Source organism: Phocoena sinus, chromosome 2, assembly GCF_008692025.1.
Source record: "Phocoena sinus isolate mPhoSin1 chromosome 2, mPhoSin1.pri, whole genome shotgun sequence".
NCBI lineage: Eukaryota > Metazoa > Chordata > Mammalia > Artiodactyla > Phocoenidae > Phocoena > Phocoena sinus.
The window spans coordinates 147,081,412-147,108,955 of record NC_045764.1 but is presented as its reverse complement, the minus strand read 5'-3'; the positions used below and the strand labels follow the sequence as shown (position 1 = coordinate 147,108,955).

Here is a 27,544-nt window from a genome sequence, read left to right as displayed (position 1 = left end):
CTGCTGATGCAGGGGACACGGTTCGTGCCCTGGTCCGGGAAGATCCCAGATGCCACGGAGCGGCTGGGCCCGTGAGCCATGGCTGCTGAGCCTGTGAGTCCGGAGCCTGTGCTCCGCTACGAGAGAAGCCACAACAGTAAAAGGACCGCGTACACCAAAAAAAAAAAAAAAAAAAAAAAAAAAATCTTCCAACAAACAAAAGCGCAGGACCAGATGGCTTCACAGGCAAATTCTATCAAACATTTAGAGAAGAGCTAACACCTATCCTTCTCAAACTCTTCCAAAATATAGCAGAGGGAGGAACACTCCCAAACTCATTCTACAATGCCACAATCACCATGATACCAAAACCAGACAAAGATGTCACAAGAAAAGAAAACTACAGGCCAACATCTCTGATGAACATAGATACAAAAATCCTCAGCAGGGCTTCCCTGGTGGCACAGTGGTTGGGAGGCCGCCTGCCGATGCAGGGGACACGGGTTCGTGCCCCAGTCCAGAAGGATCGCACATGCCCTGGAGCGGCTGGGCCCGTGGGACATGGCCGCTGGGCCTGCATGTCCGGAGCCTGAGCTCCACAGCGGGAGAGGCCACAACAGTGAGAGGCCTGCATACCCCCCCAAAACGAAAAAATCCTCAACAAAATACTACCAAACAGAATCCAACAGCACATTAAAAGGATCACACACCATGATCAAGTGGAGTTTATCCCAGGAATGCAAGGATTCTTCAAAATATGCAAATCAATCAATGTGATACACCAAATAAACAATTGAAGTATAAAAACCATATGATCATCTCAATAGATGCAGAGAAAGCTTTTGACAAAATTCAAAACCCATTTATGATAAAAACCCTGCAGAAAGCAGTCACAGACGGAACTTATCTCAACATAATAAGGGCCATATATGACAAACCCATAGGCAACATCATCCTCAATGGGTAAAAACTGAAAGCATTTCCACTGAGATCAGGAACAAGACAAGGTTGCCCACTGTCACCACTATTATTCAACATAGTTTTGGAAGTTTTAGCCACAGCAATCAGAGAAGAAAAGGAAATAAAAGGAATCTAAATCAGAAAAGAAGAAGTAAAGCTGTCACTCTTTGCAGATGACATGATACTATACGTAGAGAATCCTAAAGATGCTACCAGAAAACTACTAGAGCTAATCAATGAATTTGGTAAAGTTGCAGGATACAAAATTAATGCACAGAAACCTCTTGCATTCCTATACAATAATGATGAAAAATCTGAAAGTGAAATTAAGGAAACACTCCCAATACCATTGCGACAAAAAGAATAAAATACCTAGGAATAAACCTTCCAAAGGAGATAAAAGACCTGTATGTAGAAAACTATGACACTAATGAAAGAAATTAAAGATGATAGACAGATGGATAGATATACCATGTTCTTGGATTGGAAGAATCAACATTGTGAAAATGACTATACTACCCAAAGCAATCTACAGATTCAATGCAATCCCTATCAAACTACCTATCAAACTACCAATGGCATTTTTCAGAGAACTAGAACAAAATATTTCATAATTTGTATGGAAACACAAAAGACCATGAATAGCCAAAGCAATCTTTAGAAAGAAAATGGAGCTGGAGGAATCAGGCTCCCCTATTTCAGACTATTACTACAGTAATCAAGACAGTATGGTACTAGCACAAGAACAGAAATATAGATCAATGGAAAAGGATAGGAAGCCCAGAGATAAACCCACACACATATGGTCACCTTATTTTTGACAAAGGAGGCAAGAATATACAATGGAGAAATGACAGCCTCTTCAGTAAGTGGTGCTGGGAAAAGTGGACAACTACATGTAAAAGAATGAAATTAGAACACTCCCTAACACCATACACAAAAATAAGCTCAAAATGGATTAAAGACCTAAATGTAAGGCCAGACACTATAAAACTCTTAGAGGAAAAAACAGGCAGAACACTCTATGACATAAATCACAGCAAGATCTTTTTTGACCCACCTCCTAGAGAAATGGAAATAAAAACAAAAATAAACAAATGGGACCTAATGAAACTTAAAAGCTTTTGCACAGCAAAGAAAACCATAAACAAGACCAAAAGACAACCCTCAAAATGGGAGAAAATTTTTGCAAATGAAGGAACTGACAAAGGAGTAATCTCCAAAATTTACAAGCAGCTCCTGCAGCTCAATATCAAAAAAAGTGTCAAGCCAATCCAACAATGGGCAAAAGACCTAAAAAGACATTTCTCCAAAGAACATATACAGATTGCCAACAAACACATGAAAAGTTTCTCAACATCAGTAATCATTAGCAAAATGCAAATCAAAACTACAATGAGGTTATCACCTCACACCGGTCAGAATGGCCATCATCAACAAATCTACAAACAATAAATGCTGGAGAGGGTGTGGAAAAAAGGGAACCCTCTTGCACTGTTGGTGGGAATGTAAATTGGTACAGCCACTATGGAGAACAGTATGGAAGTTCCTTAAAAAACTAAACATAGAACTACCATATGACCCAGCAATACCACTACTAGGCCTATACCCTGAGAAAACCATAATTCAAAGAGTCATGTGCCACAATGTTCATCGCAGCTCTATTTACAATAGCCAGGACATGGAAGCAACCTAAGTGTCCATCGACAGATGAATGGATAAAGAAGATATGGCAAATATATACAACGGAATATTACTCAGCCATAAAAAGAAACGAAATTGAGTAATTTGTAGTGAGGTGGGTGGACCTAGAGTCTGTCATACAGAGTGAAGTAAGTCAGAAAGAGGAAAACAAATACCATATGCTAACACATATATATGGAATCTAAAAAAAAAAAATGGTTATGAAGAACCTAGGGGCAGGACAGAATAAAGACGTCGACATAGAGAATGGACTTGAGGACACGGGGCGGGGGAAGGGTAAGCTGGGACGATGTGAGAGAGTGGCATGGACTTATATATACTACCAAATGTAAAATAGGTAGCTAGTGGGAAGCAGCTGTATACCACAGGGAGATCAGCTCGGTGCTTTGTGACCAAAAATCACTGAGCTGATGGTGGGATAGGGAGGGTGGGAGGGAGACATAAGAGGGAGGAGATACGGGGATATATGTATCTGTATAGGTGATTCACTTTGTTATAAAGCAGAAACTAACACACCATTGTAAAGCAATTATACTCCAATAAAGATGTTTAAAAAAAGTATATGCATTAAAAAAACTGATTTTTAATGCCAAAATGCCTTCCGCAGCTTTTGTACTAATTATACTCCTACCAACAGTATGTGAATGTGCCTGTTTTATCACACCCTTGCCAACGCTGTCCATTATCAAACTTAAAATATTTGCCCATGAGTTTATAAACTTCATAATTCAGAAGTCTGCATTAATTTAACGATGATGGAAAGTCGGTTTTGCCTATGTTCATTATCCTTTTTATACATTATCTTCAATCTTTATCAGAATTCCAGGGCATGTTATCATTATCCCCATTTAGTTTACCTCTGAAATGTTAAGCAACTTGTCCAGGATGGCACAGCTGTTAAGTGATGGAGCCAGCCTTGACTTCAGGCTGGACTCACTCTAAACAAGAAACCAGACACTTTTTCCTGCATCATACCTTTGGCCTTGACGAAGCTTCCACCTCCCCACTCACTACCTGCATATTTACTGAGCAAGTACTCAGGGGCGCAGATAGGCAAACCAGCCTCCACAGCCAGGTCCAGCTGGGCCCTCTGGAGGGCCCACGCCTGACCGTCTCATAAGCATCTTCAAAAGAAAAATTTTTTCCTTTGGTTTTGTTTATTTTGTCTAGCCCTGGAGGAGAAAATTGTCTTTGCAAGTAAACTTTGTATCTTCATTATCAGTACCCTATAGTCTAGGCAAAGAAAACAGCGTCCTGACCAATAGAAGAGGTACCTCATCCTTATGTTGAGAATAATTACAGCTTCTTATCTTTGGGGAGGTGTGTGTAAAAGAGAGGAGAGGAGAAATAATAAATGTAAAATGCTTGGCATATAGTAGAAACTCCATAAACCGCACCCATGTTTTTATTATTGGGGTTCCACTCCATCCCATACACCCCTGCAGCTCACAAGCCTGTGACATATACGCATGTATATTTATCCTATTTTCCAGCCTCACAGAGTTATTCATTCAGAAAATATTTATATTTGTTGCCCAGTCTTGGCCTCCTTGGGCATGCCAGGGAATAGCGTTCACAACGTGAGGAACACATGCATAAGGCTTACTCTGGGCCAGCACTGCTCTGTCCTCTGACTTCATCTCATAACCGCAGCCCTAAGCCATAGGCTCCCCACTGTACAGTTGGGGGGTCTGAGTTCAGAGGGGCTACTGAGCAGCCCCCCCGAGAGGCGGTGAGCAGCAGAGGCGGGACTCGAACCCCGGCAGGCTGGGGGAACTTCCTATGTCTCCTCCAGGCTCGGCAGGCTTGTCATCACCACCTTAAGTGGCTGTCCCAGGTGCTCCTCCCTGTGGAGGACGTCCTTGTCACCTGCCCTGCCCACCTGCATCCAGCATCACCCTCTCCTGGCCACCCTCCCCCCAGTCTTCTCAACTCCCAGCTCTATGGCAGGTATTCCCAACCCCACCAGCCCTGAGAGCTCCTCGAGGGCAGGGATGTGTCTGATTTATCTGCGTATCCGGGCCTGGTCTAGCCTAGTCTCTACATAAAGGAGGAGCTAAGAATGGGGATGCGAGGGCCCAACTCGGGGGAACAAAGCTACCTTCACGCTCCCACAGTGAGCCTGCCGCCGAAGGAAGGGGCTCCCCTCCAAGAGGTGGGGGAGTCTATGGGGGAGCGTTGGCAGGCCTGGGAGGATGAAATCATTAAAACTTATTCATTTGGGAAAGATGTTCCAACTCTACAACCTCAGTGTCCCAATCTTTAAAATGGGGGTAAAAATTACAACTCTCTCCTGAATTAAATGAAATATTTCATTTAAAGCACTGAGCCTAGTTCTGAGCACCGAGTAAGTTCTTAGTAAGTGTTACCATCCTTATTACCCTCATTACAGGTAGCACAAGATACCGTTTCCATGGACTTTAATTCCTTCTACTTTCTGTGTTGTGTTACTTAGAGAATGGAATTTCCTCGCAATGTTATTCTTGCCTGCTGAGCGCAGGTTTTCTATCTTTGAAAAGGATAGACGCCTCTCTCCGAAGGACAGAACCCCAGAAGGGTGAGCAGCTGGCGACCGCTGGCTCCGCAACGTGCTCAGCCCAGAGCAGGCTGGACCGTGAGGGCTACCGACCCTACAGGGAATGTGCAGGCAGCGAGGCCAGGCTTCCGATCCCTGCCTGAGTGTCCACCTGCGGTCCCTCTGGGTTCCCACATTACCCCCCTCTACACACACACACCCCTGCCTGCAAAGGCACCATTCTGGGCTGGGCTCTCAGGGAAGGCTCGGGGGAGGGTGCTCTCTCTCGGCCCACAAGACTCCTTAACTGCAGTTAACTCCAGAGTCACAGGGTAGCTTCTCCTCAGGTTGTAAGCAGCCACCTGTGCCCCACACAGACCCTCCATCAGGGACCTGCAGACCTCACCCTGTGAAAGGGAAGAGCTGGGGCCAAGTCATTCGTACAGACGGGAATTCAGGCCTTAAGGAAACAAGAAACAGGTCAAAGCCCGACTTGCTACCTTTAACGGGCTGAATTTCCACGTCGGAGGGAAACAAGCACAGCAGCATAACATTTTGCCGCTGAACGGAACTTCGGTTGATCTGGTCGGACCCTCCTTTCACAGTTGAGGACACCAAGAGGCGAGGTATCCCGGCCCAAAATCACAGAGGGAGTTTGGAACAGAGCCAGGACCAGGCCCCAGGTCTCTCCTCATGACTCGATCACACTTTTTAATTTAAGGTCTAGCTTTTGCACAAGGGAATTATCACACTTTGTTCGGAAAGCCAGGGACTTGTAGGTTGGTGCTATTGGCACCTACTGGGTAGAGATCAGGGATGCTGCTAAACATGGTACAAGGCAAAGAACTGTCATGCCTCAAGTGTCAATGTGGTTGGCTGTCAGTGGGTGTAGGTAACAATCTAGGCTAATCACCCAGGCCTCCAGGAAAAGTGGAACTGCAAGAGGAGAAAAAAAGGTAGTAGAAACATTATAGTTTAACAGGGAAGTGTTTGGTGAGAAAACAGGTAGTGCCTGTGGGGTATTTTCCACACCAACAAGCAATCCTCTGACACCAGCTGGGTGTCCAACAGTTCAGTCCCATTCTGACACGAACTGCCTTGAGTTAGCACAGACCCCGCAGGTTGAGGGCTCAGCCCCACAAGACAGTCCCCACGTCAGACGCCAGTCACAAGTGCCGGGGGCCACCTGTACTTCTGACCCACCAGCTCTAAGTTCAGGGGTCCCACGACTCTCTCCTCAGCTTTGAGAATCCGCTGGATGGATTCACAGAACTCAGGAAAGCACTTTACTTATATTTACCAGCTTATTATAAAGAATACAACCCAGGAACAGCCAAATGTAACGGGAGAGACATACAGGGCAAGATGGGGGGCTGTGCAGAACGTCTATGCCTGCTCTGGGCGCACCACCCTCCCAGAACATTGAGGTGTTCACCAACCCGGAAGCTCTCCAAACCCCATCATTTAGTGTTTTTAATGAAGGTGTCGTTACACAGGCACGATCGATTAAATCATTGGCCACTGGTGATTGAGCTCAATCTCCAACTCGCTTCCTCTCTCTGGGGTTGGTTGTGAGCGGGGGTTGGGCTGAAAGTTCTAACCCTCTAATCACAGAGTTGACTTTTCTGGTGACCAGACCCTATGCTGAAGCCATCAACCCACCCCACCCCTGACGCCCACCATGAATCATCTCATTGGCACATAAGACAGTCAATTCCAAGGGTTTCGAGGGTCTCTCTGTCGGGAACTGGGGACGACCACATATTTATTTTGTATTTTCCCACAACAGGTTAACTCCAAGCCCTGGATGTCCTGGGCTGAAGGGGAAGGAGATTTTTTGAGTCAGGAGACAAGAGCCCAGCAGTGCAAGGTGTCCTGTGTGTTCCCAGTCTCCTGTGTGGTTCGGTGGCCCTCAGACTTCGCAGGATTTAGATGGTGTGGGACCCCCCGCCCCCGTTAACTCATTATGCTGTGACCAGGCTACCAGATCTCTCAGATGCCAGGCTTTTTGTAAAAGTTTCAGAAAAGACATAGCAAGCTTCAGTTTTTACTTTCTCCCCTTGCAGCTGGACAATTTGCAACCAGGAAGAACAACTGAGTTTGCTTTCTCTCTGCAAACTACCATGCTGATACTGAGTGGAGAGAGGGAAGATAAGAGCCTGCCTTCCCTCTTCAGGCTGTTTACAACATCTTCCAGAACCCAGCAAAGAAGGCAGGAAGCGAGCCTACCAGGTGAGTCTCCTCAGTTAAAAGATGTAAAGATGAGGTAAACAATGAGGGGACTGTGGACACGGGTGATACGTTTCCTGCTGTTGGTGTCAGTGAGATTTCATAGGGGCCTTTTCCTGTCTTCACTCAAAATGAAATGCACTGACACCAAGGGAAGTGGTAAAACCATGGGCCATTCTATGTTTTAGAAATCTGATATTTGGGAAACTGCAGGTCTGACCTGCAGACCTGAAGATTCAGTCTTCTTATGAAGATCTGATACACAGGGGCTATCCAGACAAGGAGCTGACTCATCAAGAAGTGTGGTGGACTTCTATGTAAAGCCTCAAACCACAAATGCTTCACCCCTAAATTCTGTAGACTTAGACATTTTTGTGAAGCACTGTGTGAAACAATGGGATGATTGGTTTCTTTCCCCTCCCCACAGTGACTACATGCATCTTTTATAATATGCCCTTGCCATGTGGTCAACTTGCAAGGACGAATTTATTTATTTTTATTATTTTTAATTAAAAAAATTTTTTTTTGGTACGTGGGCCTCTCACTGTTGTGGCCTCTCCCGTTGCGGAGCACAGGCTGTGGATGCGCAGGCTCAGCGGCCATGGCTCACGGGCCCAGCCGCTCCGCGGCATGTGGGATCTTCTCGGACCGGGGCACGAACCCGTGTCCCCTGCATCGGCAGGTGGACTCTCAACCACTGCGCCACCAGGGAAAACCACAAGGACGAATTTATTAATGAGCCTGTTTAGGGAGTTTCAAATGGAAGACCTTATAGGAAGGTAGAGCAGGTGCTCTTCTTGCACATAGAAGTATGTGAGCCCTAATCCTCAACCCCAATCAGGCAACTGAGGTTACTGATGGTGGGAGAATAGAGATGGTGGGAATTTCCTGTAGAGGACTCATCACTGAAGAATTCTCTCTACCTCTTGATTTGACCTAGACTTTCCAGGGATAAAATAAGACTCAAGGTTTGATGGCGAAACAAAAAAAGTAATCACTTCCAAACTCCCAACACCCCTCCCCATCTCTCCAAATTTTCAGCCTGACTCACTTCCCAGCAAAACAGTAATGGGTCCGAGCTGATCAGATGGCAACAGAAGTAGGTGTCCTTCCTGGTGGCTGCCCATACTTATCAAGACGGGCTCATTGTGGTCAACAGCACAGTCTCTGAAACTGACTGCTTGGCTGGAGTCTCAGCTCTGCTACTTACCAGCTGTGGAACTTCTGGCAAGTTACTTCACCCCTTCTACCTCCATTTTCGCTTCTGTCTAAGGGGGGTAATAATAGCAACATTACTCACAATAGCCAAAAGGTGGAAGCGACCCAAGCGTCCACTAGTGGATGCATGGATAAACAAAATGTGGCATAACCATACAGAGGAACATTATTCAGATTTAAAAAGGAAGGAAATTCTAACACATGCTACAACCTGGATGAGCCTTGAGGACATCATGCTAAGTGAAAGGACAAATACTGTACGATTCCACTTATGTGAGGTACCTAGAGCAGTCAAATTCACAGAGACAGAAAGCACAGTGATGGCTGACAGGGAATGTGGCGGGGAGAACAAGGAGACAGTGTTTAGTGGGTAGACTTTCAGTTTTGCAAGATGAAAGAGTTCCAGAGATAGAGGGTGGTGATGGGTGCACAACGTGAAAGTACTTAATGCCACTGAACTGTGCACTAAAAAATGGTTAAGATGATAAATTTTATGTAATGTGTATTTCACCACAATTTTTAAAAAAGCAATTAAAAAAAAAAATAAGGAGAGGTCATAGTGCAGGGTTGTGAGGATAAAATGAGTTACTGTCAAGTCAATAGTTCTCTACCAGGCTGCTCCCCCCGCTTCACACAAATCAGTGTGTCGGGCCCAGAATGTCACAGGGCGAATGCTGAGGGCCGGCACAGGGTAGCTCTGGGTAAACAGTGGCTGTGACTTTTATGTAGTTTATATGAAAAGGATTTATCACGCCCCCGAGTTCCCGGCGCCCCTCCATAGGAGTCTGTTGATGACGCAGAAGCACCCAGAGGACCACTCATAGCAACAAAGGGCCTTGAGGGTGAAGTCTGCGGGTCTGACGGCACCTGACAGTTTATGGTCGTCAGTCGAGCCAGAAGGATCTTTCTCCACAAACTTTGGCTTGCTAACAGTTTTATATTACTTTATTTTCCTTCAAATTAATTTGGATCACACACTCCGACCCCCCCACCCCCGCCCAAAGATGAGCAGAGAATCTGGGGTCTCATATGGGGCCAGACATCCAAGGAGACTCCTCTGGCTGTAACCTGCCCAGGGTTACCCCCGGTGGCCCCCATCCAGCCTGTGTGAGCCCTGGAAGGCCCTCGAATCTTGGCTGTGGCCAGGAGTCCAAGTTTGGGGTTGCAGCCTCCCCACGCCTCCATGAAGAACCCCTCCTCTTCTGCACATCCCATCCTCCCTACTCTGAGGAAGCTGCAGACCTTTACCCACTTCTGGCTGTGGGAGATGCCCTCTCTCCAGGCATGATTCACTCCAGGCCCACCTGGGGCAACGAGGGGCAGAGCTGGTGGCTGGCGGATCATCTCTGAGCTCCAAACTCCCTCTCCACTCCACTCATGACCTTTCTCCTCCGTCAGCTGCCCCTCCCTGGGCTCTGACAAGAAGGGTCAGAGGGAGACTGGAAGGTAGGAGCTGGGGGTGGCGGGGGGCGGGGGCGGGCGGGCAGGACAGTCCCGACTTTGAACCAGTTCTTGGTTCCCTCTCCAGATGTTTCTCGGCACCAGCTGTGTTGTCACGGCCCCGCAGGGCCGCTGCAGCTCCAGGCTGGCCCCCACAGGTCTGAGCACGCACCTCTTCCTTGTCTCCCCGCCTGGCGCAGGGGCTGCTTCCCAATCCCCAGCCCTGTGCTCCCAGAGCACTTTCCACTCACTACTGAGCCAGTGCCTGACATGACACTCTGTACAGCCACTGAGCGTGGTTTCCATCCGGTGTCCTAGATGGCGTGTGTGGCAGGGCCACCAAGGCTCCTCCCCCACCCCACCCCCCCACCCCCACCCCCACCCCGGCAAGAGGCTGCTCCTGTGATGTCACCAGGAAACCGCCCAGGCGGGAAAGATCGCTCTGAGGTGTTGGAAGCACGCCACTCTCGGCAGGCAGCCCGCTGACCTTGTCGCAGTCACCTGTCCCTGCCTGTCACGGTGGAAGCAGGGCAGAGGCCCCCTCTGCCTTCTCCCGAGAGGCCGAGTGGCTGAGACACACAGTGTCCCCGCAGGTCCTGGGAGAAGGTCCAGCTCCATAGCCTCAAGGGACGGCTCCTGCGAGGCTCAGTGAAATGATGGAGAGAAAGAACGACTCGGCAAGACCTGGGATGCTCTAAGGGCAGTTCTGATGGTGAGGTTTATGACCGCGGAGCCCACGTTTAGCTGGAGGCAAGGGTTCAGAGGGGCCTCGCAAATAGGCACGGGCATCAAGCAGTAAACATGAATCCGGGAGCACAGGCAGGGTAACTACCCCCAGGTAGTTTAACAGGCTCCGAGAGCCTTGTCCTTTTGTTAGTTTTTGTTCCTCACACCTCTTCTGGCACGTGTGTCTCTGGGGCTCCAGCCCACCCAACACACCCCGGCCCTCAACGCCTCCCCAGCCTGGGCTGAGCGCCTGCTGCCACCTGCTGGCAGTTTACGTGAGGACACAAATGAGGCAGCCGCTGCTTCCCCTCCTACATTCTGTTTGCAGAGACGGGGAGCTTCCTTGGCATTTCCTTCACGGACAGAAGGAAAGGCCATTCGGCACGTCACTGCCGCGCTCCGTTGAGATGTTCCGTCCCCGCGCACAGCACAGTTCAGGGAGATGGGACACACGAGGGGGCGTGGGGGGGGGGGCGGGTGTCACCGCCGGTAGGGCAGGTCGCAACAAGATAGCTCTGTCCTTCCCAGCCCTCCAGGAAGCTGCCTCCTTTTCAGTCAGGGATCTGGGCACCTCTTGAGGGAGGAAAAATACAAGCTCCGAAGCTAATGGAAAAAGCTCCAGCACATCACAGGATTTATCTTCTTAGCTACACACCCACTCACGTTGCAGACTGAAATCCTGGCACGTCCAGACTCCTCCACTGGTGCGTGGTTTCAATTGTGAGCTCCTTGAGGTCAAGGGCCTTTCGTGTCCATAATCTGTACCTAGCACATGGCCGAGCACAGAGGGGGTATTAAATGTTTCTTCAGTGAAAGACCTCTCATGCCATCAGGTCAGCATAGCCTGTCAATTCATCTTCCGGAAGCCATCTCTTGTCTGTAGCTTTCCTCTTTACCCCCAGCGTCAGTTGGTGCTATGTGCCACCCCTTGACCGCTGAAACCTAAGGCCCTCCCCAGGAACTGCCCTCCTTCCAAAGGAAGCTACTTCACCAAGGTTGAGTCTCCTCCGGGAGACTAGTCATATCCAGTAACTAGTCAGTGCCGGCAGGGGCGGTTCCAGCCTCTGTACCTCAAACCGGGATAACTTGGACCATCGAAGCCCCAGAGCTTCCCGTGGGACAGGCTGAGGCCTTGGCTGTGACTGCATTGCAGCACATCTTCTCCCTCCGCCCACCATGCACCCTTCACCCCTCCTAGGTTGAGGGCTCTCGATGCACCAGAGAAAGACAGCAAGAGGCTGAGGACAATTACTTGCCTATTTAAGGCAAAGAGTCAATGTTAGAGGGGCCTCCTTGGTAGCACGTAGAGGTTCCTGTTCTCCTTCAGCGAGAGGGCAGAGCAGCTGAGGCCTGGCCCAGGACAGAACATGAAGGGAACAGAGCTTCAGAGAAGACTGAATTTTCGACTTAGCGGGTGTGCCATGCCAAGGACAGGGCCTGGCTGGGAAACAGGTGAGACTTGAGAGAGGGATTGTGACGTGTCTGGAGCTCCCTGTGAGACTGGCCGATGCCTCTGTTGTAACTGCACTACAGGTCAACTTGACGCTCTTGACAACCTTGAGGCCCCAGATCCCCAAACACTGGCCTGCAGATGTGACCCGCTCTCCGCTGCTTGAAGATGACTCAAAGGTCGCTCATCCCCTCCCACCTCCCCTCCTGGCTCCCTGGCCCATAACTGGTCAGGTCACAACATCACCTGGCCAGGGGTGCGCTGGGGCTGCTAGGGGAAGAAGGGGCTAGGGGTTGAGGAGACCCGGCCAGTGTGAGCTGGCAGAGGCCAGGAGGCTGTATATGAGGCTGGATCTGGAGGGTGCTGAATTAAGAGAAACCGAATACAAAGTTGGAAAAGAGAGAGTTTATCAATATGAGAACACTCTCCTATGACAGAAGATTGATATCCTGGCAAAGCCCCTAAAAGATTATGCAAATATACTGCTAGGCTGGTTCCCAGAAGGCTGGAAAAAGCAATAATCCATATACTAAGTAGAACAGAAATGCCAGAATTGCAATGATAAGTGGCAGAGAAGGAATCCAAGGCTCAGAGAAGTGGGCATGCTAAAATGGGTATGTTGCATAAAGTCAGAAAACGCACCAACTACATTCCACGGGAAGGAGGGCCAGCCTCCTATCACTTTGTTTAGCAAAATGATAAGAAATGTGTTGGTGACAAGGGCACCAGCACGACTGAGAAAGGTTAGTGGGGGCTGTCCTCTGTGGGCCAGGGCTAATGCTAGAAGATGCTGTTATAGAGCAAGATTCCTTGATAGCAGTGGGATGACAGAGTCTCAAATTAAAAGAGGCTAGGAAGCACAAAGCATCAGAAGCAAGGTGGATGCAATGATTGTGATAAGGAGCAAAGAAAGCATGACAGCTGGGGAGACTGACCCAGAGGGAACGTGGAAATGGTTACTAGAACATGGCATTCAGAAGGGCAAGACAGAGAAACAGGCACCAACAAGGGTATCGTGCAGTCTATACAAGCAAAAGAAATCAAGGGGGCTTCCCTGGTGGCGCAGTGGTTGAGAGTCCGCCTGCCGATGGAGGGGACACGGGTTCATGCCCCGGTCCGGGAAGATCCCACATGCCGCGGAGCGGCTGGGCCCGTGAGCCATGGCCGCTGAGCCTGCACGTCCGGAGCCTGTGCTCCGCAATGGGAGAGGCCACAACAGTGAGAGGCCCGCGTACCGCAAAAAAAAAAAAAAAAAAGAATCAAGGAGGCTGAGGGAAGTACCCCAATAAGAACTTAAAATCTGTGGCCCAGTTTCTGGGTCTGGGCCGGCTTTCAGACCTGGGAGTCAGTGACTGAAGGAAAAGCTGGGCCCTCAGGAGGAAGGATCCTGCAATACCACAGCAGCATATACAGAATGATTCCCTCTGTCCTTCCCCAAGGGATCTATGGGCCAAGGTGAAAATCCAGAGATTCTAATGACTGGGTGGACACAGCAACAGGACCTGAGGTGTCATGGATACTGGGCACCCAAAGCATCTTCATGATCCCTGTTAGAATGTGGGTCAGGGAGGCATAGGAGAACCATATAAATAAAATACAAATAAAGTCCTAGTGAAGGTCTGGTTTAGAGTGGGCCCACTGGGTCCACAGACCTGCCCAGTGTTTTATCCCTCATCCCTGAATGTATGATCAGAGTGGGCATACTTGGTAGTCAGGCAAGCCAACTAGTCAACCACACCAGGGAAGGCCGAGTGGAAGAATATGAAACTCCCTCCGACCCCATCCCTCCACCCAAGACGGTAAATCACAATACCTGTAGGGATGAGAAGACATATAAAGGAGAGGGGTGGTGGCTCTCATATTCCCAACTGATTCACTAGTCAGGTCCCTACAAAAAACACAAATGCAAATTAACACTGCTTCAGGTACATGGTCACTCTGGCAAATGTATTCTTATCCATCTCTACTGAGAATGAAGGTCAGAAGCAGTCTGCATTCATGTGAGGTGGATAACACTGTACATTTACGGTCTTCTGCCCTCCCTCAAAAGGTATGAAGGAAGCTGTGTAGACATGTTGCAGAAAATCACATTGGTCCCCTACATTGATGACATCACGCCAGTCAGACTGGATGATCAAGAAGGGGCAAGTGTGGTAGGAGATAAAGCCTATAAAAATTCAGAAGCCTGCTGGAACTTCCCCTTCAACGTAAAGGACTCTTTTCTCCCATGACTAAAAAGGACTCAGAATGCCCATAGGTCAACGTGGATTCTGAAGTCTGCAAAGTCCATTTGTGAGAACACTGCTCTGACCCATTTGCCAAGTCACATGGAAAGCTTTGAGTGGGCCCCAAAGGAGAATGACTCTGCAGCCAGTCCAGGATGTGGTGTAAGCGGTCTTGCCACTTGGTCCTTACAACCTGGTAGATCTTATGATATTTAAAGCATCTATGATGGGCAAAGATGCTGTGTAGGGTTTATGGTAAACCTAATTGGAGAATCACAATGCAGACTCATAGGATTCTGGAGTAAGGCCATGGCATTTATACCAGCTCCTGGTTTGCTGCTGGCCTTGGTAGAGAGTGCCTGGCTACGTGACTTGTCAGACATTAAGCCGTAAGCCTGCATAGGCTCAGCAGCAACCCACTTGAAAACGGAAGTGGTACACAGGGCATTGGACATGAGCAGGGAGAGGGGACACAGGTAGGCTGCATGAATAGGCAGCCCAGGCTCCCCGCCATGTCATTCACTGCTGTCGCACAAGCTCACCCCTATGGCTAAGGGCATGTGTCCCTTATAACCAACTTACAGAAGAGGAAAAAGGCCAAGTTTGGTTCACAGGTGGGTTCCTGTGGTAGGTAGATGCAAGCCAAAAATGGACTGTTGCTGCAACGCAGCCCCACTCAGGTGGCCCCTTTAAGACAGTGGCGAAGGGAAATCACTGCAAGGCAAAAATCAGGCTATCCAGTCGTCCACTTTGTGTGGAATCAGAACGAGCCCAAGGCCAGAAAAAACATGAACAAATGGGAGTAGCAAATGGCTTGGCTGACTGGTCAAAGACCTAGGAGGAGAAAGATAAGGTGGTCAGGGACACAGCTTGGGGCACATGGTTGGTCTATGGGAGTGGGCATGGTGTATAAAAATCTTTGAATGGTGTTAATGGCCACCAGAGAGCATCTACGATGGAAGAGGCACTAAACAACCAAGTGGTCCAAATGACTTGGGCAGTTGATACCTGCTATCTTCTTCATTAGTCACTGCTGTGCTGGCAAAATGTGTACATGAAACGAGTAGCCATGGTGGCGGCAATGGCAGATACACAGTGGATTCCATTCACCAAGGATGGTCTAGCCACTGATGTTGCCAGATGTTTAACCTGAGTGCTAGAGATCACTGCTGTATTTTGTATATTGACTCAATACCCACCCCTCAAGGAGAAAAACCATCCACCTGAAGGCAAGTGGACCCCTTCCACTCTAGGTGGGGCAGTCATTTATCGTGACTAGAATTGACACACATTATGAGAATCGGTCTTGCCTTTCCTGCGTGCAGGGCTTCAGCACTATGATCATATGAGGGTTTACAGAGTGTCAGACCCACTGACACAGGATTCCATGTGGCACTGAATAGGACCGTGGGACTTTACAGCAAAGAGAGTGAAACAGTGGGCACATGGTCAGGGGATCTACTGGTCCTACCATGTGCTGGAAAAGTTACTGCTCTGATAGGACAATTAAGTGACATTTTAAACGTGCAGCTGAGGTGCCAGTTTGGAGACGATATCCTGTGAGGATGCGGCACCACCCACGCTTCAGGATTGCAGGATACATCCTAAATCAATGACCATTCTAGTGGCTCAGTGGCCCCAACTGGCGGAATACACCAGACTGGGAACCAACAAATAGAAATGGGAATGGTCCCGCTAACCATCTTTACCAAGGACCCTCTTGGGGAACTTGTGCTTCCTAGTCCCACAACTTTAGGCTCAGTGGGTCTAAAGAACCTGGTTTCCAAAGGGAGAAATCTTCTGTCAGGGGATATAGCAGGAGTCCCATTCAACTGTAAGCTACGGCTATCACCCAGTCACTTTGGGTCCTTTGTGCAATGAGGCCAGTAGACATGAAAAGTCACCACCACATTCTTTCCTTGGTGGAAAGGAAATTAGGAGAGGTGGGGCTGCCGTCACGCAATGGTAGGAGGAGAGACACACGGGGCATCCAGGTGATACACTGGAGTGTCTCTTGGTAATCCCTTGTCCAATTTAAATGGAAAATGGTCAGTCAGGTACAGCAGTCACTGTTTGAGAAGGGCCTGGTGACCAGAGGCTCAGAGCTCTCAAGGATGAGGGAGTCTGGGTCATCCTAGCAGGTAAGCTTAGCGGTAAGAGCAGGTAAGCACCTAGACTAGCAGAGGTGCTCGTCAGGAGAAATCTCAAAAGGGTGATAGAGGAGGAGTACTGCCGCCCCAGGGTGTGTCCTCAGAACATCTCAGAAGGGCTCCAGATCTTCCCATGGATTTTTAACTAAAGCCTTTTTTGTAACTGCATCAACAGTTCATCAATCCAGCTTTTCCTGCTCCCTCACCTATACTGTCCCTGAAGAGCACTCTCCAACAAACTGTGCAAAACCCCCAGCCTCAGAGTCTGCTAACTAACACCCTACGGTCAACACCTCAGTCCCAGCCAACACTGCCTCAAGGCTGAATCACAACAGCCTCCGAGGATGTCCTCAGGGCTTCCCTTGCAATTCAAATGTCCTGGACACCAACCCCCAGATCTTCTCCATCATGCCACTTATTATGTGGATTATCTCAGGCCAATTACTAAAAATAAGGTAGACAAAACTTGTATGCCAATGGAAAACTGCATCGTCTATAGCATACTTCTCTGTCTTATCAGGTTCTGATTCTGAGGGAGTTATTTTATAACTTTGTAAAATGTAGGTATCGCATAAGTCAGGTAAATTCTGTCTCCTCTAGTAGAGGTTCAGTGGACAAAAAACCAGAACAATTTGTCTCCATTTCACAGTTCATTTTTAACATTCTTTTACTCCACATACACTTGTGCCCTTTTCTAAAAAATTTAAATTTGAATGTGTTATAACACGTGGTTAGTTCTTCAGATTGATGCATCAGATAAAGCCTTGAACACATGTGGTACATTTTTATACCTGAGGACCATGATTTTACCTTTTCCTTAAAATTATCTTTTAAGCCTCAATTTTCACATATGCAAGACAGTAGAAACATACGGCAGGTTCGTTGTGAATTTACCTGGCACACAGTTTACTTCGATAAACACTTTTCAAAGAGAGTCATTACTGCTTTATATAGAGTCCTTTTGCTCAGATTTGCAATGGAAATATAATTTATTACTTTCCAGAATCTTTAATCTGGCAAGAGTTATCATATGCCAGCCCTTTGCCACAGACATGTCAGCATCTTGTTTTAATGTCTTTACACTATTAGATTGCGTCTAACCAGTCTGTCAGTGTCATTTATCTTCCGTCCTTGACTACTGAATATTTTCAAGGTAATTTACAACAATCCCTTTCAAGCTAAACAGATCCTGAATTTTAAACTTTTTAAAATTAGATTTTGCTTTTAATCTCTTAAAACACGTTTGCTCTTAGTTTAAAAGTTATGAGACATTTTCCCCTCCCCAAACTGATGGGTGAATTTGGAGAAAATAATTAAATTATTCTTAGTTGGAAATGTAATGAAGTAGGAGGTGTAGTAAATTTGTGTCCTCTGAACTGTAAGATAAAGAGATTTTCCCATGTTTCAACTAGTGAACTTCACACCAGTGGGTAAGACCAATTCTCTGCAATGGAAGCAGGAGGGCGAGGTGTTGAGTATCCAATTAAAGCATCTCAGCAGAAGCAGAAGCTGAGTGTAACACAGTCGTACTGACACACCTGAAGGAAGAATGTGACAACAGAAGAAATGTGGTCTGCTTGGAGCCTAGAAAAAGGAAGCCAAAGATCAAAATTTGACAATGTTTACTGCAGAGTGAAAAAACTAAGACTGATGGACATAAATATTCCATCACTAAAAAAAGTAGAAAAATTATAAAGCATGCTTTTCCCAAGGCAGGAAAAAAAAATGTTCAGAATTATAAAAAATGATGTTCCTTGTGCTCTTAATTCTATGTCCATAAACTCACTTCTGATGACCAAAGTGGCCTAACAGTTACCTTCTGATATGAGGCTGCGAGTGCCCTAATCTCCTAATCTGCCCTAATTGACTGAAAATGCCAGTCAATAAACTGGCATTTTCATCAACATATTGACCTTCTACTACTTTCATTATCATTAACTGCTTCTGAAGTTAATTCAGGTTCTGACAAAATCAAGTTTGAGTACTAACCCTAACAAACCCCAAAGCCAAGCATATCTGAAGAGCCAGTCTGCCTCTCTCCAGAAACTCTCTCTCCACATTAATTCTAGCTCTTAAGCCATCTTCCTCCTTTACCTAAACACACTCTGTGCAACTTTAGCTACAAAGGGATGCTAATGAAAACTTCATTATGAAAAAATGCCTCCTAAATTTAACCTTATTCTTCATGTTCTCTAGAAGTGCAGCGGCTGAGGACCTTGTATTTTTTAGGCCCAATACCCAGTTCTATGAGGCTTGCTGTGTTGGCCGTGGGCAGATGAGCCAGTGCTTGCCTTGGTGGTGACAGCTCACCATCTAATCACTGGAGACACCAGAGCTTTCCCTGCTTCAGTACTTGTCATTTCTTTGGCCCTCTCACCCACGGCCCACATAACCTGTAAGTTTTCTTTCTGACCTGCATACCCAGAGGGTGAACCAACACAGATTGAGAAAGAGAGATGTTAACTAGAACATGTCAGAACTCGTGCAATTGGAGAGTTCTCTCGTTTCCAGAAAGGAAAAGATATTATCCAAGTGAAGTATTTTTTGCCTCCCGTCCTCTGGCCCCATATTTTTGAAAAAAAAAAAAAAAAAAAAAAAGTAAGTCTAAGGTCTTACAAAATGAATTATAAGCCTCTGGACTGGATGGTTTTCAGTAAATAAACCATTTTATTTCTCCAAACACTCCACTCACTCAGCTCAGCAGATTAAAGCTTTAAGAAACTACCACTTAGCAACTTTTAGTGAAGTAACAAGACAAGAATATTAACAATTATCTGAAAAGTCTATTCAAATATTCCTCTCTTTTCCAGCTACATATATGTATGAAGTCAGGTTTTCTTCATATCCTTCAATCAAAATAATGTAACGCAACACATCGTATGTAGCAGCAGATAGCTCAGATGTCTTATGCAATTTTTAAAATTTAGAAGCACTGTTTTAAATAAAAATGTTATGTTAACATGTAATGAGTTCATTATTAGTTCATTTAGAAATAACATCTTTAGTATTTGTTGTTTTAATTCCTAATGCAATAGATATCAGTAAATATAAGTATTTCTTACATAAAAAGAAGTTCTTTGGTAGCGGGGGGCTCAGTAATTTTTTTAAATGTCAATGTATTCTGAGACCAAAAAGTTTGAGATGTGCAGTCCTAGAGAAATCCAACTTACCATAACTAACTAAAAAAGGAATAGGAAATCTGAGTAGTCCTTTAGAAACTGAACCCATCATTAAAAGCCTTTTCCTAAAGATCATCCTATGTCTAGGTGTTTACTTTTTTCTTTTTTTCCCCAACAAGTTTAGGAAGGAAATAATTTACATGGAGAAAAGCAGAAGCACGATGAGATGTAAGGCAGCCCCTCAGAAAAAGAGAGCAAACACTTGGACCTAGTCCACCTCAGTTTCTGTTCTAGGTCTGCTTTCTGTTCTAGGTCTGCTACAGATGCATCCTAAAAGAAACACCTTATTTTGTAGGTAGTCTGAGCCTTCGTTTCTTGAAAACAATACTCAAGTTCCAAAATGCTATGTACAGAACAGTTGCGGACATTGTGGCCAACTCCTTTGCACACATCGTATAGCAACCATGCTGTTTGCTGAGTGAACTCTGGGTTCCGGGCTAAGCTCTGATTTGTCTGAGCCAGTCGTGGTGACTGTTCTTATCAGTGACCAGTTCAGGAAATCAGGACATAGGGACAGGTTAAGGATCTTGCATATGTCAACTCTTACATTAATGAGATGCAAGGAGAAATATGCTCAGGCTTCTGGGAGATTTTCCCACTTAAGGGAGGTAACAGGAAGTGTTTTATTCTGAATGATAATGTGTATGGAGTGAGGTCTAGAAATAGACACTTAGTTCCAGTCTGAAAAGAAAGCCAGCATACACAGGAGGGCAGAGTTGAGAAAATTAGATACACGGAGCTGGAGTAACATGATTAATCAATCCTGAAAGCCCAGTTTACCTTTCATTTTATAATGAGCCAATTTCCTGTTTCAGGAACTTTGAATTGGGTTTTTTCTTCCTTGCAACTGTGAGCATTCTAAGTAAATATTTTAGAACTATTTAAATAGTATCAATGCAATTGTACCAAAGGAGCCATCCCCAAATTTATAAGCTAGATAAACCTGCATTTTGTCTAAAAAAAAGGTATACCTTACTTCAGCCATTTGTACTCCACTGTTGAGTTCCCACTGGGACATCCTGTGTTATTAACTAGTACACAACCGAGAAGTGGTGGGTGTTTTTTGAGAGCAAACCCATTAACAGTATTAAAAACACTGCTTTTGGTATCTGATAAAATTCAGTGCTGGCCTGGGACGGTGACTATATGATAAAGACAAGTCAGGATGCTTGTGCTTCAGGATGGGACTGGCCTGGAGTATCCTTACATGGGCCCGGTTACTATGGATTCATACAATGGCCTTGGGAGCAAAAAGGAACCCTGGACTAAAAGATGACTTTTCCCTTTCAGCACAGTTTACTGGGCACTGAAACTGAATGGTTTCTTAAAAGGCTTTCAGATAAGACGGATTCACCTCTTACCACTTGCTGTTAATATATATCCTGAGAAATGACAGAGCGATCTAGGGATCCTCTTGTACCAAATTACATTTTTCTAAGCATGAAGTTCAATCATATTTAGTTTTCTTTAATAAGCACATATGAATGGGGGAAAAGGGGAATAAAACAAACGTTTTATATAGTAAGTGCTGAATGAATACCCCAAAAGCCATCATTTCGTCACGTCCTTACTTCACAAGGTGTGTTTTACCTTCCCCAGAGGAAAATGCACCTACATGGTGAGATTCATCGGTCACAGGCCAACATTTTCAGATCCTTTAGGAGAAAAAAAAATCCTAAGTAAACTGCACTTTACGAACAACGAAGAGCTTTTAGGGGACCCAAATTTCAGGTCAACTCCCTTTTGAATCTCTGGCTCTAAGATTAATGTAGATCACATACACAGAAAATCCCTTTCTTTGAAGATGTGTTTCATTTAACCAGCATGTTTCCTGTCACTAGAAAAAATACTGTCCTGTAAGATCCTATAAGACTAAATGCCATTACATTTCTAGGTGTGCCACTGTGATCCTGGGCAGGAAGATAGCAACCTGTTTGGGACTCTGATGCCAATGGCACGTCACCTGCACCCTGCTGGCTTTGGTTGTTATTTATAGTTAAAATGACTCATTGAAGGATTAATAAGTGACTCAGTCAAGAGTATATCTATTATCACTGTAAGTCAGCTTGCATTTCCTTGAAGTATTATACATGAAATCAGTGGGTTAGTACACACACCAAGTTAGCATTTGTCTGATTTTGATGACTATAACCTGTATGTTCTTTCCATTTTCTGTACTGTAATTTAGTGTGATACAGTGAACACGTACGCATTTTCATCCATCATCCTACATGTTCCATCTGATATTATATCATTAATAGGACACATTCAGATAGGTTCAGAAGATGTAAACTACAACCTTTCTGCCAACTGTGAAAAGCTATCCTTTTATTATGAAATTTATACATTTCTATTATAAGCTGAATCCCACGTTAATAGGTCAAAGCTTCTGTTTAAAATGATGATTTTCAGAACCAAGTACATGTTTTTAAAATATGCTAGGCAGAGCTTAATATGGTAAACTCTGATTTTTCTTAATTTGACAAAAATGGACAGAAGGCAAAATGAAAAAAAATTTATTTCCTCCGTGTTTTATCCACTGTCGATACTGTATCTTTGATGCAATATATTTGCAAAGAGAAAACAATCTCAGCTTTTAGTTTCCATTTTAAACATCTACCGTATTTACAAGCTGTTTAGAATAACAAACACTCAGACACGCGCATACACACACACTCACAGACACACGTGAGTACATATATTCTTATCTCTGGTTTATACTGAATGCTGGTAGAGGCAATGAATACTTTCAGAGCCCATGATCAGAAAAGGGAAACCCATTCTCCTTCCTCCCACCTACCTTCCTGGAATCATTTTCAGTATTCTTTCTTCCATTTCCTCATGCAGAGCTCATTGCCAGACTTGTACAGGGTTAAGGTAATCATTTTTTACAATTTATTTTTACTTAAACTATAATAAACTTTAAAAAAGCATAAGCAGACATGATTTTCCCCCCCATTTCTATTATTTTGGTTGTAGAATCAAGTTTCATATATAAAAAATCTTGTTTAACCACAATTATGCTAAATCCAAGAGTCATCTGGAGCAGCCATCTCATTCTCGACTACTACTCTGCTTTGAATTCCAGGGTATCACCCCATCTGTGCAAATACCATGCAGGAATTCATCCTTATCACAATCTTAGATGACCTTTCTTCCTTCTAGCTTGGATCCTCTGAATCATAAATTGTCAGGTACAGAGCTGAAGCATAGAAAAAAGGTATAACCCTATATAATAGGTGTGCCTTAGAAGAGAGCTGTCATGTAACCTTGTGATGACACTCAGCTCTGGTCCCCCAAAGAATGTTATGCTGCTTCCATAAAACGGCAGATAATGAAGTTCAGTTCACAAATAGAACTTATTTTCTCTAATTCAGAAAGAATATGTGGCTGATAGGCAGTAAAGAGAAATTCTTATCACACATAATTCTTGACAAGATGACTCTGGAGAGGGGATTCAAAGCAGAAAATATACATCTGTTTCAAACAAAATTAATACTTCACTCACATACCTACCAGATCTATTTGTATAATAATTAACTTCTTTCCAATCACCTAAACAAAATGAGAAGGACTAGGTATATATGAACCAGATTTTTTTAAAAAACTGAAGTGAAGAAAAGAGAGGCTGGTTTTTTAATACTTAATTAAAAGAAAACTATACATATCCAACATAATATTAAAATTTATGCTGCACAAATACATGGTAATAGCTAATTTTCCTCTTTCTCCAGATAAATAAAACTCAATTTCCATATATGACTGAAACAGAAAGTTCAAAGTCCATTAATGGGCTCCAAGTATCATCTTAGCCTTGAATGACATCTTACCCTTGGTCTGTGTCCAAGCAAAGTAATTTTATGTGATTAAAATATACTACAAAAAAGAACAAGAATGAATATTGAGGACTTTAAAAAAAGGGGGGGGGCTGTGTCCATATTCATGAAAAAGTAATGAAAACAAACACAAAAGTCAATCACAATGCGGGCAACCATTTATAGTTTTGTAGCCAGTGAACATAAATTCAAAGAATTCTCATGCAAAATTATTGTTATCTTCTTCTCAAGTCCCATATTTAGGAGGGAAGAGTTTTGAAAGAAAACAGTAACCTTAGTCTCTGGGCAAATTGTAAGTTTAAAAGACTCAGTTCTGGATGAATGTGACTCAGTGCAACAATCCACCAAATGAAGGTTTCCTAAGCAGAGGCAGAAGGCTGCTCAGAAGCAAAGCGGGATTCATTAAGGCTAAGCTACCCTTGCTTAGATTTGAGGCTGGTTTTTTTTTTATATTTTGATATGAGATGGAAAAGTAAACTAACCCAGGAAGAAAAATACATCTTTTTAATGAGCTGTTGTTTCTTACGTAAAAACTTGTATTTTCACTGCCTGACATTTGGTACACAGAGTAATTTTCCATAGCTCACTCGGGAGAGAAATCTTGTCTGACTAATTCTGTTTCAAGGGTCTGTAGAAGTGTCTCAGATTTACTTGAAATATTAAAAAAAAACAACTTCAAATCTAATGGAAGTTAATCTTCCAGTAATGGAAACTCAAAGAAGGCAGAACACTGATGAAGTCTGTTCGCTAATTTTCTGAAAGGTAATTAATCTCCTTTTACCTTAAAAATACAGAGCCTCACCACCTACTCTCCCAAGTCCCTTAAAGATCAGCATCTTGTATTAATCTAGACTTTTGGAAAAATTATAGTTCTTTAGAAAAAAGTGAACATATAAAGTTTTATCAAGTATTGAAAAATGGTGTAAAAATAGGGCTTACACCAAGTTATAAACCGGAAGATTAACCAAAAATTTGAGTTATAAAATGATTTTTAACACTGAATAACAACAGCAGCAAAAGAGCTAGGAATTTATAACTTATTCCAGAACTCTCTCTAAAGGGGGAAAAAGCGAAATCAAACAAGAAAAAAACCTGAAAGATATCAATAAAACTATTTAAAGCAAATGAAAAAAACTAGTGTTTTAATTACATATTTTTACTTTCAAATTATGGAACTCTGAACGTTTTGGCAACTGTGAACTAAAGATGCTAATGTGTGTATACTGGAGTCTTATATACTAATCAAAAAGGCTAAGCAGGGAATCTAAATGAACAGCTCACTAATCTCCAAGGGGGTGTGGGGTGGCAGGGGACAGGGTTGAATAAGACATGTATAATCAACTTAATTAATGAAAGTGTGTATATTTCTATATTATACTTTAGTTCCAATTATGTTTAAGACATGACTCCTTCTTTAATTATCAATGCTTCCCCTGATGCAATTATTAGAAAAGTACTATGATTTTAAAAAGACTATATGTTTTAGTCTTAAACATTTGAAGTTCAGGTTTTTTCTTTTTCTCTGTGTAGGAAAATGAAGTATCTTCTATTTAAGACTGGAAAGGCTCCACTTATCTTCTCATCTAGGCAATGACCATGAAGAGATCATATTCGTCTCAGAAAGGGAACAAGCAGCAGGGAGCATAATTCCTCTGAGAGGATTTTAGATAATACAGATAGACAAACAGATCATATATTCAGTTTCAGAAGAAAAAAGAAGAACCTGAACCTTAATGGCATATTGTAGATTTGCCAAAATAAGGCAAACACAGAATATAATGAGAGCATCAGGAAAAATACATTTTAACTGGTCAATTTAGAAAGGGTACCTTTGTGTAAATGTTCAGTAAATCATTTGACAAAAAGTTTTTCAACAGTAAGTTCTGCAAAGTGTGTGAAGTCTGGAAACCTCAACACAAGGCACATTGGCTCCTGAATACCCACAAAAATTTAAAATTGGAAAAAGTAAAAGTAAATGGGTTTTGGAGTGAAAATGCAATCAGAGGCTATATATTAGCTATTTACTTCCTTAGCTTTCATTCCTTTCACTGAAGTGTCATGTGATACTGTAAGATCTACATCAGAATTAGGAGGAAAAACAGCTTCTATCTCCTCTCACCTCATCAGAAGACACTTTAAACCCACGCTGCCCAATACAGTAACCACTAAGCACATGTGGCTAGCAAGTACCTGAAATACGGCTAGTACCACATGGTGAAATAGCAATACTTTGGATATAATGGACTAAACAAAATGTATGACTAAAATTAACTTCACCTGCTTCTTTTTACTTTCCATTCACAGGGGGCAGAAAGATGGCTGCTCCTAAATGCTCAGATGTACAGTCTTCTTTGGAGTTTCACACAAAAGGAGAAAAATTTTCTGAAGGATTTAAAAAACGCCATATGTTGAAAATTAAATCTAAACTGCAGTTCCCACCTAGTCTAATTGTAAATCTGAGTTATATATTTCCCTGAATACATACATTTTAAAAAAAACCAATAAAATTTAAGTTATGAGACAACATATGAATTAAGTCAAGTTCATCACAGTTATAAATATTTCAAATTACAGCTACACACTATAAATCACAGGAAATAAAATTCAAGTAATAGAATAAGAAGAGAGGAGGAAAATAACAGGCAAAGTCTTAAAGAGGGATATAACAATAAGAACTGCACCATTTGGATAATTTTGTTTGAAAAACTTTTACTTGATTAACTGAACTGCATGTGAATAACTTCAAGAGCTAAGAACTCTTAAAATAAAAGGCAATCCATCCTTTCTTTAAATTCCAGGACGTTCACCTTCTTCTTTGAAAAGCAAAAGTATTTTCTTCCCAGAACTGACCCCAGCAGAACTTGCCCCAAGTGGGAGAAACAGGGTAGCTGGGACGCACACAGTGTTGGAGCCCATCTGAAACGTGGACACAGGAGCTGGCAGGAGTGTTCACGGGACTGAGTCACTGACTACTGGCTCCGGGAAATGCCAGTGATGAAGCTACGTGTATCTTGAGATTAAGTATTCATTTTAAAGGAAACATCCAATGGACTGGCATGAAGTACAGACTATTAAAGAAAAATGAGCAGCACAGTTCCTGCTACGTATAAGGAAAGGGAAGGGGTTAATCCCAAAGGCAATTTAAATAATGGTATTTTATTTTTATATATAAATAAATGTTCTGAGAAATCTCAGACTTTATAGTGCATTGTAAAAAATTAGTGCAGTCTTTTTCATTAAAGTTTTTAGCGCTCAAGGAATAAGATAAATCTATGTCTGTTCATAGTCTTTTTCACTGTACATTAAACTTTTATACTGCTATATGTCAAACTGAAGGTTTCTACACTTGTCTGTTTTTAAAAATCAAGGTAAATGGATTTCATGTTTTATGACAAAACATGGCAATTATTTTTGGCAAAAAAATTAGAAAAATATGAGATCATAGTTTAGAAAGCAAGAGTTTGTTGATTTAAAGCATAGGCAATGCATAGGAAAAAACTTTTTTTAAGGATGTATTTTAACAGAACTTTATCCTTCATGCACGATGTTTTCTCAGCAGCTAACTTAAAAAAATATTTCAGCTTTATTTGGGGATGGAGACAGTGACAGGAGTCAGGGTGAAGGGCGAAGGAGAGGTGCTTAACCAAGCCCACTCTATGTTCAAGTCTCTCCTACAGGATCAAAGGGATACCTGCAGGCATCTTCTGCTCTCTCCTCTTTTTTTCCAATCTCTTGGAATTTTGAGGGAAAAGAAATGAAGTTATAAAACACTGGCTCACACTTCAGCCCCAAGTTCTAGTACCCCAGTTTCGATTACAGTCACGTATTTATCTTCAATTTGAACCAGAAGTACTGTCTTGTCGATGTGGGATCTAGTACCTGGATCTCTGCTGCAAGGCACCCAACGGTGAATCACCTAATGTTTCAGAATAA

The 27,544-nt window shown here is 43.8% G+C and overlaps 1 protein-coding gene across 4 annotated transcripts in view; it reads right to left on the bottom strand.

Annotated features, from left to right (window-relative positions):
* Positions 1–22,274: 22,274 nt before the first annotated feature.
* PCNX1 (pecanex 1) overlaps positions 22,275–27,544 on the bottom strand; it is a 173,674-nt gene continuing 168,404 nt past the window's right edge. For all 4 annotated transcript variants that reach the window (XM_032622114.1, XM_032622115.1, XM_032622116.1 and 1 more), the window contains one exon: positions 22,275–27,527. In XM_032622114.1, coding sequence (XP_032478005.1) covers positions 27,387–27,527 — 141 coding nt within the window. In that variant the 3' untranslated portion in view covers positions 22,275–27,386. The remainder of the gene's footprint in view (positions 27,528–27,544) is intronic.